The sequence below is a fragment of the Zasmidium cellare genome (assembly GCF_010093935.1).
Source record: "Zasmidium cellare ATCC 36951 unplaced genomic scaffold M409scaffold_3, whole genome shotgun sequence".
Classification (NCBI taxonomy): Eukaryota; Fungi; Ascomycota; class Dothideomycetes; order Mycosphaerellales; family Mycosphaerellaceae; genus Zasmidium; species Zasmidium cellare.
Window position 1 is genome coordinate 612,868 of NW_022986947.1, and position 12,353 is coordinate 625,220.

The 12,353-nt window shown below is 54.2% G+C and overlaps 3 protein-coding genes across 3 annotated transcripts; 1 reads left to right on the forward strand and 2 right to left on the reverse strand.

Moving 5' to 3' along the window:
- Positions 1-2,668: 2,668 nt before the first annotated feature.
- M409DRAFT_17527 (uncharacterized protein) lies at positions 2,669-3,854 on the forward strand (the record flags this gene model as incomplete). The annotated part of the gene is made up of 3 exons (XM_033804095.1): positions 2,669-2,738; positions 2,857-3,186; positions 3,238-3,854. 3 exons carry the CDS (start codon positions 2,669-2,671, stop codon positions 3,852-3,854), a joined length of 1,017 nt encoding a protein of 338 aa, XP_033673182.1.
- A 3,066-nt stretch (positions 3,855-6,920) lies between these two features.
- M409DRAFT_50015 (uncharacterized protein) lies at positions 6,921-8,005 on the reverse strand (the record flags this gene model as incomplete). Its single annotated transcript, XM_033811425.1, has 2 exons — positions 6,921-7,833; positions 7,887-8,005. The coding sequence occupies 2 exons, from the start codon at positions 8,003-8,005 to the stop codon at positions 6,921-6,923; spliced, it is 1,032 nt and encodes a 343-aa protein (XP_033673183.1).
- Positions 8,006-9,018: 1,013 nt separating this feature from the next.
- On the reverse strand, positions 9,019-12,013 carry M409DRAFT_50016 (uncharacterized protein; the record flags this gene model as incomplete). Its single annotated transcript, XM_033811426.1, has 3 exons — positions 9,019-9,167; positions 9,230-11,658; positions 11,709-12,013. 3 exons carry the CDS (start codon positions 12,011-12,013, stop codon positions 9,019-9,021), a joined length of 2,883 nt encoding a protein of 960 aa, XP_033673184.1.
- Positions 12,014-12,353: the final 340 nt, after the last annotated feature.

A 12,353-nucleotide genomic window follows, 5' to 3' on the forward strand; every position in this document is an offset into this window, starting at 1 on the left:
CCGGACGACAGGCAGATGCAGAAGGACCGATAGCGGTCAACATGCCGAATGGATAGGACAGCTGTGCGGCGGCATTGCGCCGGGTTCCCATTCGAGCATGGACGACGACTCTGGTCTGGCACTGATATGCGATGTGCCGATCTCAGCGTACTATCGCCAGAACAGAGCCGCCGGATGTGCTGCCGCTGCGCCCGAGCAGATCTCGTACAGTGCAGCAGTGGCAGGAGATATCTTCAGCTGAAGACTTTCAAAGGGCGAGTACGAGTTGATCCTGCTGTGCCGTGCCATGCGTCCACCCCGGTCACACCACGCCGCATGTCTTGCGGCAGCATGCCGCGCACGTGCAGCTCATCTATGCCACGCCGTCAGCCAGCCGATACGATGAGAGGTCTGCCAGACATCGGAGCGTGGAGGAGACATGTCTCACTTTGGTGCATGAGAAGGGCACGTCTTGGCAGCAAAGGGAGCGGGCAGCAGGGACTGACAAGCAGATCTCCCACTCTGACGGACTTATCTTGGCTGCAGCTCTGTGTGGCGGCAATAACCTTTCTATTGACTTTCACGTGGCTTCCCAGAGCGGCCGCGCGCATTGGTCACGATCTGTGATTCGCGATCGTCGACATCACTTCCTGAAAAGCCAGCCACAGCGGTCATCCAAAGCACACGCTGCGGCACCACAACCGCTTCGTCGGTCGTGACGATGGTCGGGGGCTGTCGACAAGCAGTCCCTCATCCTCCAGGCAGTGCGTTGGTGTGTCAGGAATCCGGCCCTCGTGCGTTTGCGCCATCATCGCTGCCTCCCGCTGCGTTGTGTGACTCGGATACCCGCCATGCATTGCGAAACACGCCAGCCAAGCGGCATCGCGGCTGGCGCCAGCGTCTGGCACGGGCGACGCAGCAGGTCAAATCTTAACTCCACTTCCCTCGATCGGAGTTGACGCCACGCTCTTTGCCACACCACTCCTGGAGCACACATGTGATGGACAGTGACCGAAGGAATGCGCTGTGTATGGTCGCAGCATGCAATCAGCAAGTCGATAATCCTTTGGCGAATGTGGCTCTCTTTCAGCACACGCCCGCTAGCCAACTTGTGGCATGATGCTTTGGCCTATTCCAGCAGTTTGGACGTTCATCTCCTGACTCAGATCCAGCCCACAGCAGTGGAACGTAGACAGCTTTCCCAAAAGGGCAGCTCCTTGGGAACTGTGGATTGCAAATAGGACGATCGGAACCGAAAGGGTCGGCACCGTCGAGCAGCCCAGTCTCAGATACGTACTGCAAGAAGCTCGCAACATAAACCTTGCTACCAACAAGCATCCACAAAACACCATCGACAGCTGGCAAATTCCGAGGTCTCGCTGTGCCACATGAGGAATCAAGAGCCGCATGGCATCTGATCTTCGCCCCTCACAACTCCCTGGCCCTCCGCAGCAGGATTTTCGGGTTGCGTTGAGAAGGTTGATCTCCCACATGTGCAGGCAGGCGACAGCTGTATGTACATACAACTGGGTCGCATGCGTTGTCATACCAAATGAACGCCCAACTGGCATTGCACCACATGGCGTCTGGGGTGATGATGCGCGTGGGTTTTGGCTCTTGGTTCGGTTAACCCTGGGCGAAACTCTGGTCGTTTTGGAAGAACCGCTTTCGACAAGAGGCTCGGCTGGCGGCATCCTTTTTTTTAAACGTTTTGGCGCAATCGGTGTGATGTCTTCGGGCTAACGAAAGCCACGCTTTCTAACAAGTCACGCTACGCAGTGGCCCTGCAAATCTTCCTCGACGTCAACGTCGGCCATGGACGCAGCGACTTGGCCCATGAGGAGCACGTCGCTTTTGCCACTGCAATTTCGCGCCCCAGGCTACTCACAGATGGCTAGGCTCGCATCGGAGTTGTGTCCTTCATCGACTGCGAGCTTGCGCAGCCTACCCTACAGAGCCTACCTCTCACGACTGTCCATGCCAATTCGTTTATCATCTCTCAATACATCGGGGCTGCTACTCTGTTGTTCACATGTCCATTGGTTGGTCATTGGCGTCGATCTCTTGACCCGTTTGGTCAGCCATTCCTTGCCGGCGCATGTGTCCCTAGCGCGTCCATTGCCCTGGTACTCTCGGCCTTCGCACGCAGCATTAAAGGCTCTCAGTTATTATTGCCTGACGCAGCATCCTCACCTTTAGGGGCCTTAGTTTAGCAGCTTATGCGTTGTGCAGTGGTCATCATACACTCCTGCGCAGTGGGCACCGACAAGGCGGACAGGGTTTCGTCATTTCATGCGACCAGGCCGCCACCACTCAAACCGACAGGTCCCCATCTGCAATCTGCATTGGTATGTCCTTCGGCGGACGCGAGAGATCTGCCATCGATTGGATCAGACGCCACACGCCGTCACCGCAACTTTGACCCTGTGCCGGGACAGTTGTAATGCCTTCGAGCCTCCCAGCGCCTGACATCTACTCACACCCCTCGACAACTGCCAGGCCACCAGGCCATGCTGCAGTCCCGGTTGCCAACGACTATCTCACAGCGGCTCGCGCCAATGCACCCTCTGCATCGGGAGCCCCACAGTTTGAAGGATCGAATGGGAAAAAGGCCAGGGCGTCCAAAACAAAGCCTGGCAGCAAACATCTCTCCAAATCTCTCTCGACTCCGCTCTTGCGCGGTGCCGTTATGTCAGACGCCGAATCCGCCGACAAGAAGCGGAACAAACTTGGCTACCAGAGAATCTCCATAGCCTGTGGTAAGTCTTGACGTTACTTTCGCTGCGCCGCCCTGCAAACTGCTCTACGAGCCGCCTGCCACGCGCCACCCTACCCGTCCGCCGCGCGCAAGATCGCAACACCGCTGACACTAGTCAGCGCACTGTCGTCGTCGGAAGATCAGATGCCTGGTCGCAGAAGATGACCCGGAGCAACGATGTCAGAACTGCATCCGCCTCAAGAAGGAATGCGTCTTCTACCCGGTCGACCAACAGGCGGCCATGGACGCTCGATCTGAAGCGTCGAGCAAGGCCGGCATACCATCGGGAGCATCCTCGACCGTCTCTTCGTCGCCTACACAGCTGGTAACGAGACAGCTCAACACCGCGGGACAGCACTTTGGCGGCAGCTTTCACAACGCGACGACCGAGTCTCCGGGAGGCTTTCAGGGTGTTCCAATACCCCCTGGCGGTGGCATGCCACCACAAGGTAATGATGAGATGGTCAGAGAGAAAGCAAAGCGGTCTGACCATCTTGCAGGTGGCTACGCGCCTCATGAATACCAGCATCCTCACCGAGAGAGCCCGTCGTGGAACGGTCAGGAGTTCGGCGCACATCCTCAGGCAGTATCAGTCCCTGCGACTGGTAGTATGCCACATCCGTTCGCGAGGTACGGAAGTACAGCAGGAGACACTGCACCGTTTCCTGGCTCGATGGATCAGCCGCCGCAGAACACGCGATCAGAAACGATGAACTACCCTCCTGAGCATCTCCAGCAAGCCTGGCCGCAACAACAGACTCATCAACCCGTTCGGTCGATGTCTTACCCAGTCGCCGATTATTCAGGCCACAACGCGTACATGTTCCCTTTCGATCAACAGGCTCCTGGCTCTTATGTGCAACGACAGCCACACCCTCAGGCGCAGCGACATGACCCGCGCTTAGTTCAGATGGCTCCTCAGCAAGTTCCTGTCGAACATCAGCAATACATGGTTCCACACGACCAGCGAGGCACAAGCATGCCCGTCATGCCTGGCTACCCCCCTCAGCAACCGATGCCCGCGAATTGGTATCCTGATCCATCGTCGTTTCATCACCCTGGCGAAGAAGAGACGCGAGACAGCGGGTATGGTGGCTATCACGGTCGACATGGCTAGAAGGATCTTGCGCGAGGGAAGATTCACCACTCTCGATCTTCGGCGCTGATGTCGGTGAGAGCGCACTGGCGCAGAAAGAGGAATCTTTCCGGCACATTGTCTGAACATATACGTTGTTCGGTGCACTGCATTGCCAATGTGCACCCGTTTCGGCTTATGGCGATTTACACATTCGTCCACATTCGGAGTAACAGGAGGGCAAAAGGGCGACGAAGCGGGATGATTTGGGACGAAGTTCATGCTCGCAAATGATGGCGGAGAAGCCAGTACAGGCTCGAACAATGGAGGTTATCGGCGACAGCAGCAACAGGGAAACAGCACTATTTGAGCATTGATGGGCACGTCGCGATCTCCGACGCTCCAGGACGGTTGTGTTGTCAACAAGTCAAGGGAACACGAATCGGGGCCTTCTGTCGGATCACATACAGAACAGCGACCATGTGGGCTATCAACACATTCGTCCAGGCAGCAAGATCTGTTGCTGGCATCAGTACGTAGCGAAGGCAGCGGACAGGACGCCCATCTTTCATCGCACCCGATTGGAAAGAATATCGTACACACAAATCTCGCATCAACTTTAGCAGCACATCGAGGCCTGAGGAGCCATGCCACACTCTGATCTTGTACAACACTGAGAACACCCACTGCCGAATGCCATATCCGGCTTGGTTCTGCGTGACCGCCATCCACGACGCTGCAGCATGCAAGTATTTCACCCCTTCCGGACACGACTACTCCCGAGCCCAACACCCGCTTTATGCAGTTGGTGTCACGCGATGGCCTGCACGTTCTACGGAGAGGTGTGAGGCCAGCTAGCAAAGGGTGGCAGCGAACACCCCTGTCATTTCATCTTTGTATTTCCACCTCGACCGGACGAGAAGGCTCGGCATTGGCTCTCCGGGCTGTTCAGTGCGAGAAGCGAGGACGAGAAATTGAAACATTGCAGCACACCGAAGGATCAAGCAAGGAAACTGCCAGGCGCCAACACATACTTGTATATGAGACGATACGACGAGATGCCCCGTGAGAGGGAAACATGAACCTTCACAACACCAACCACACGTTGCTGTGACCAGGGGGTTCCCACGGATTCACCTCGGGGTATCATCCAAGCGAGATCTCGTTGAATAGCATCGAGATTTTTGGGGCTGTGCACTTGCTCCGCTGTTCGAAATTACCAAGACCACTCCACAACGAAGAGCATTAGTGGAGGTGGATTGTGTTGCATGGCTTGCAGTGGAAATTGCAGCACTTCGCTGTGCCACAGATGTGTCTTTCAAGATTGTGATGGTGGAGGCATAAACCTGACGTGGCTTCCTCGATTACGTTGAGTCTGCCCAGATGCGTCGACTCGATTGATTGTTGAACTTTTTAAAGCCGAAGGTTTGATCGTTGTCAATACGTACGGATCGGGATGCCGACCCCCTAGCAAAGACGGAGAGATGCCCGCTACAGGGTACCAAGCGTTGAGCAGACTATACACGGCCTTCTCCAGTCGCTCACACGCTTGACACGTAGCCGACTGCCGCTATGGACTTCACAGTTCGAGACCTGGACATTGCTCACGCACGGATTATCGGGCCGACGGACTGTTCCTTGACCTTGCCAGACTGCAGAAGAAGGGGCCATTCGAGGCAGAAGGATGGATACCATTACAACACAGGACCACCTTGTTCGTCGGGATACCTGGCTCGTTGGCATGAAGAATAGACTGGGTTGGGAGTGGCCAAGATCGCAGACTTCTAAAGAGTTGGAAAGGGCCGATGACTCCTGGTCCTCAGAATGCAGCAACAATCGACCCTTGACATTGGGATTCATCTACGGTCGAACTCGAGTGCAAGGCATTGGCGGGAAAGGTGCTGCTTGAGAAATATGCGTTTGCTTCGTTCGATCGAATGAGGACAACACACCGCAGCGATGACCCTACCTTTGCTATCACAGCAACCCACTCCAGGGCGGCTCGCAGATTTCGCCAATGGACAGAGAGGCATAAAGGACAAGGCAATCGATCATTCGGCTCACACCCGACCGTTGAACTCTCGATTCTTCACACAATCTGTCGGATGGCTCTCGTGAATCCCATTGCCAACTAAGGGTCCCTCTTACAGTGTATTCGCACCACAGGAAGGAGGCTTTACCTCTTTAGACAAAAGACGCTCCTATAATACTGGATAAGGTGAGAACGAAGGCAACTCTTCGTAACTGAAGGCAACTCTTCGTAACTGGACTCGCTCAAAAGCATGAATTGGACTCGGCCCAACACCAACTTCAAGTTCTCGTGACAATGAGCAGACCTTGGCAGAGAGACAACGGACATCCACAAACATCGAGGCCGGACCTTCCCAGAACTTCGATGGTGCCCCAGCCGCCGGACTCCGATCGATGCTGAGAGCACAAGACACAATGCGCCGTTCGACTGACGACAACGAAGCCGCGTACAGAACATACTCCATTCCCGCCCGAAGCCCGAGTCCGAGGCTACAAAGGCGAACGAGCAGTTCTGACCGGTCAATTTAGGCTCGTTCCCTGTTTTCTTCACGAAGGACTTCGTTGCCAAGAAAGAGGAGGAACACACCATGCCTGTCTGTAAGAGAGTCTATTCTGCTTCATTGTCACGTCGCAAATTCCTCGGCGGTGCAGATGGTGACTCAATGCCGCTCGTCATAGTGATTTGGACGATGCTACCGGAAGGATTGGCTTCATGCCCAACATGGCTGGTGTTCGTGAATGATTCGAGTGAGTCAGATGTCATATACGTGGTACAACAGTAGGATGTGATAAACAATCAAGACATTCTTAAGTTGACATATGTGTTTCAATATCCCATCTCTTAAGTCTCTCACGCCTTCAGGATTGACCTCCCTGTCTCCGGCTCGTCCATCCGGAAACCTTGATGGACACAGACACAACCTTAACCTCACCTCTACTTGGTGCTGGTCGACCTTCTCATCCTTTTAGGACACCAGTGACAGGTACATTATTGTTCAAGGCCTTCGCATACTCATATGAACGTCCCCCTCCACGCCACTCACATTCTCCCTTTCCAACGAGAAGCTCAGGACCCATCTACGGCACCAAAATCGCCCTCCCCCTGACCTTGCCATTCGAAAGATCATCAATCGCCCTCTGGAAATCCTCCAATTTATACTCGGTCGTATGCAACTTGACCTTCCCCTGCTCCGCCAAAGCCATCAACTCCACAAGATCGTTATAGCTCCCCACGAGATTTCCAATGATGTTGATCTCCGTCGAGATCATATCGATCGTCGGGATATTGATATTCTCACCGTAGCCCACGACGTAGTAGTTTCCTGCGCGACGGAGCATTTTGATTCCAGTGGCTGTGGCGCCGCTTTCGGCCACGAAGTCGAGGACGGCTTCGGCGCCTTTGTTTTGCGTGAGGGGGAGGACTTTCTCTACGAAACTGCCAGAGTCGTCGGCTTGGACGATGTGGTCTGCACCAAGTTGTTTGGCCAGGTCTAAGGCTGCGGTGTTGCGGTCGATGACAATGAGGGTTGCTCCGCTGATGGCTTTCATGACTTGGATTCCTATGTGTCCTAGGCCACCAGCACCGATGATCACGCAGAACTCGCTGGGACGGAGGAGCTTTGCAGCCTTCATTGCGGCGTGGTAGGCTGTCAACCCGGCGTCTGCCAGTGCTGCTACGTCGGCGGGCTTGAGTTTTGGGTCCAGTTTGATGACGCTGCGGGCTGTCGTCTTCAAGTACTCTGCGTATCCACCGTCGACGTTGATGCCTGGGAAGGTGCTGTTCTCGCAGTGGACATCGTCGCCGAATCGACAGGCTCGGCAGAAACCACAAGTCACCAGAGGATGGAGGATCACGGCGTCTCCGACTTCGATGCCTGTGACAGCATCGCCTTTCGCATGGACCCAACCGGCATTCTCATGTCCAATGGTGTAAGGCAGCTTAACGCCACTTTTATCGGCCCATTGCCCTTCCAAGATGTGTATGTCCGTTCTGTTCATTTTCTCAGCTATGATCGTTCAACAAGGCTACTGTCTCAAGATTACCTGCACACTCCAGCGGCACCGATCTTCACAATCACGTCTAGGGGCGAGGTGATCTTGGGTTCTGGAGCTTCGTCTAGCTGGAGGTTTTGGTGATATTCAACAACTCTAACGACTTTCATGGTGACGACAATCGATACTTGGAGTTTCCGGTGCGTTTTACAACAACAAACGTATGTTGACAATGGCTCGTCTTCCTATAAAAACCTCTGACAACCTCTTATAATGGACCATGCTCTTCCAAATAGCTTGCCTTCGACTTTGCGTGATGGCGTATGGACTCCGCTTCGGATCAACGGGACAGAGGATGCTCTGAACCTCCCTTCCCCACTACGAGTAGCAGGTCGTCCTTGCCCTCTGTTCTCGATTTTGACCTCCTGTGAACATACGCAGGAAGCCACCGTCAACAAGGGCATCAGGCTCATGTTCGATTGTAGCATCGTCTCTCGTCTTTGACAACGGATGACTGAGAGTAAACCGGTCATGGCTCTTTGCCCCTTACTGGAGACCAGCACCAATCTGAGGACCATCGGTAGTGCTTGTAAATGCCGCAGTGGCATGGGCCATGGCTCGCCGATGTCAAATCGATCAAAGGAATTGGAAGTGAAGGGCTGAGGGTGATTTTGGAGACGTTTTGGATGGCGTGGAGGGGCGAGGGGAATTTTGTGGCGTGGAGGGAGGGGAGGGGAGGGCGCGGGAGTGAGGGAGGTTTTACTTGTTGCGAGGGCGAGGTCGAGGTCGAGGTCGTTGTTGCGCCCTGGAGATGCAATGTAGAAGCCGGGATAAGTGTCTGGGTCAGTTGTGTGAAAGCAACTCGCAGCATAGCTGGAAAGCACATTTCACCAGTTGGTCGTTGCCTTCCTTCTCCAAGTCGGTATGAGAGATGGCTGGGTTCAGAAAGCTCTTTTGGTCCTCTCAATACGTATGCCATCTAGTGCTCAATACAACCCCCTTTCGTCTCCGCTAACAAGCATGCCATTTTGCCAGCTTTTTGGCCACATCCCACCCGACCTCTGTTGGGCCTCCATCTGAGACAGGCTTCGCTTTTCCTACCCCTTCGCTCCGGACGCCTTGCATCGTAATTGGCATCCATGTGAGATTCTCGTCATCATGTCTCTATCCTGCTAGCTTAGTTTCAAGACAATTCTCCAATCTTGCTCAGCCCCTTGAGGGATCCCAAGCTCAACGCCAAGCCTTGTGATCGACTTCGTATCCGCATGAACCCGGTAACAGGACCATTGTCTCCCTCTTTCTCCACACTCAAGTTCGCAAGTGCGTCCTCGCCTACACAAAAAGTTAGTACATCATACCAAGAATGTGGTCAAGACACAGTCGAGATAACTTACCGAATACGCTCCTGGCGTAGAGGTTGGCACTCAAGAACTGACAGTCGCCCTCCAAGCTCGCGTCAGGTGTCAAACAGCTCATATTCGTCACCTTCATCAGTCGTTGCAGGAAATCTCTGAGACCAGTGCCTTCTGGCATCTTGGTGTTGATGTTGACCTTGTTCTCCCACTCGAATTCGGTCCACATGGTTCGGAATTGTGTCTCTGTGCACTGCGCGGGTTGTATGTAGTCCATTATGTCGACGTGCACATCGTTCAGGATGACAACGTGCGATTCGGTCGAGGATGCTCCATCGTATACGACGTTACCGAAGATGACACCAGTATCGGTAGACGACACCTTGATGGTAGCCTGAACGTTCAAAAAGTCCAATGCTGGAAGATTCTGAGTAGTTGGTCTTTCCACCACCTTGAGGTCGCCCAAAGTAGCAAACTCGACAGACAGATTTTGCAGCGTTTCTCGTGTTTGGTTGACAAGCAGCACATCCAAGATGATATCGAATTGGTGAACTTGAACGTATGCTTCGGCGTAGACAGGATCCGAGAAACCAGTGAGTTGTACCACGTGGCTGAGTTTGGACGTCAAGTTCTCGGTCGTAGCATCGCCTCCTGTTGCCTTTTCGAGGTCGATCTCGGCCTCCTCGGCACCATCGACATTCTTCTTGCTGAGTTGTCGTATCGATACAACATCGTCAACCTGAATGGCGTTCTTAGCTTTGAGGACAGCATCCTTCTCAGCACGCTTCTTCTCCTCCACCTGGACCATATCGCGGAAAGCTTTTCTCGTGTCGTCCAGGAACGCAGTCTCAAGGTCCTTCTTCTGGGCAAACTCTGCCAACGACCCAACGCAAGACATGATTCTGTCGACGGAGTCCTCGTCGATGGGTGCCTTGACGAATTGCGACTGACCAGCGCGGATGATTGAAATCATGATGAGCATAGCCTCGGCACGGAGGGCATTCGTTCTCGCGGCATCGGTAGAGATCTCAGAGTGCCGCATGACGAGTTTGGTGAGGGTGGAAGACAGGACCGTGGCCAGAAAAAAGTCGCCGTCCAGGATAAGTTGTCGCAACGGAGGCTTCTGAGCTGCTTTCACAGCATCGAGCTTGGCCTTTGCAGAAGACTGGCTGGTAAGTGCACTCTCCGTAGCATATGTGCCATCTGCGAGGACCTTGCGCGAGCCAGTTGGTGCAGATGGCTTGGGGTGGCCGTTGACTTGATCGTTGAGCTCTGGTTCCCCATCAGGTTGCTCCTCCAGCAGTCGAGCCTCAGATGCAACAATGGGAATTTCGCCCAAGCTGGCCCGAATCCTCTTCCATGCTTCTCTGATGTCGTTGAGTTCAAGTGAGTACTCTCCAATGATCCAGACGCTGCCTCGGTATACCTTTCCAGCGCGCACTTCGCTGAGTGTTGAAACAAGCCTCTCGACGATCGGACTGCGCATCTTGGGGAATCGCTCCACGACCTCCTTGACGAAAGAGATAACATCCACCGCAGAGGAGTTGTTGAAATCGGAGATAAAATCCATGAGCAGGCCAACCACACTCTCCGCAATCTCAGAGAATCTGATTGCACATTGGTGGATCGAGTGGATCAGGAGTGACCTGTACTCGTTGTTCTTTTCGTATTGCTCGTCGACCGTCTTGGCGAGCTCTTTCTTGAGCAGCATTACCACTTCTTCGACATTCTTGCTGGAGACCATGTCCATTGCCAGCTCCAATGCCTTTCTCCGCACATCCAAGTCAGGGCTCGAAAGTACGCGCAGGATCTCCATCGTCAGGTCATCTAAAATGCCCTCGTTCGCTTTCCTGAGGGTGTTGACTCTCTCCAATACAATGAGCTTGACGTTGTTGTCCGACTCTTTGATGGCCAGCTCGATGAACTTGGCTGCCGCTGCCTTGACTGCAACTGGGTTGTTTGTGAGAGCGGTGAGCGAGGACGCTGCCTCATAGACGACTGTGGAGTCTTTGGCCTCGAGCAAGTCGAAGATCAGCCTGAGGTATCGTGCCTTGTTCTGCTGGTTTGTGATGGCATCTTTGCGAATAAACTCCAGCTCCACCAATTGCAAGAGCTCGCTCGAGTTTGGGATGCCTTCAAACACTCCACTGAGGTATTCCAATGCCTTCTCGTGACTGATGCTGAGCAGAGCAGCAAAAGCATTGCGTTTACAAGTGTTGTCACTTTCCCCCTCGAGGAAGTTTTGGATGAGCTCGGGAGCGTCAGGCATCAGGGCTTCTGAGTGCTGGAAGATGGACGCAATGGCGAAGACGGCGTTCTTGCGAACATATGAGTGTCGGTGCTCGAGACATGCTCTGGTAGGGGCGAGGAGTGGTTCGATGAGTTCAGGCTCTCGTAGCTTGCAGAGGAAGCGAAGGGTGTTGCCACGAATGTACTCGTTGGGATGTTGTAGGTCCATTCGAATGCCATTGCTAAAGTATGTTAGCCTGAGTCCCTTGCTTTTTGTAGCCTGCTGTCCTACCAGACGAGAATCATCTCTTGCTTGAGCTTGCCATTGGAGTCCAGCTTGGGACATATTTCGTAGTAGAGGTACAACAGCTTCTTGAGCGGTTTGCTCTTCGAGGGCATAACGAATCGGATGATATGCATGAGCAGTTGTGGCATCGGATCGCCGTTGAGCATGACCGTCAGAATGCGCTTCATGGTCTCCTGCTTGGTCTCATCGGTGCCTTTCTCCAGCTGGTTGCGCAGGTCCTGGAGGGAGGGCTGGTCGGCGGTGTTGTCCTGATGCACCAGGCTGTACGCATTCTCCAGGAAGGTCGCCATGGCGGGCGAGCAGTGATGTGTATGGGATTGGGTGGGCGCGTCCTCCTCGCAGGCGGCGGATTATTGTATGAGCAGCCAACCCTCTCCGACTTGCCCTTTGCTCCTGACACGTGGGGACTGGGTCGATTTCCACTAGACTCGGAGCCGCGGGGACGGGGTATCGAGCGGAATGAGGGGGAGAGGTGACTGCCGGCGGCGGAGGGGTGACGGAGAGTATGGGAAGGGCGGTGGATTATTGTCGTCGACGGTGCAGCTCCTGGCGCGGCTTGTGAATGTGTCCAATCTGTCCTCAGTGCCCTCCGCATCAGCAGCTGCTCGAAATTCCGCGCCAGGCACCATT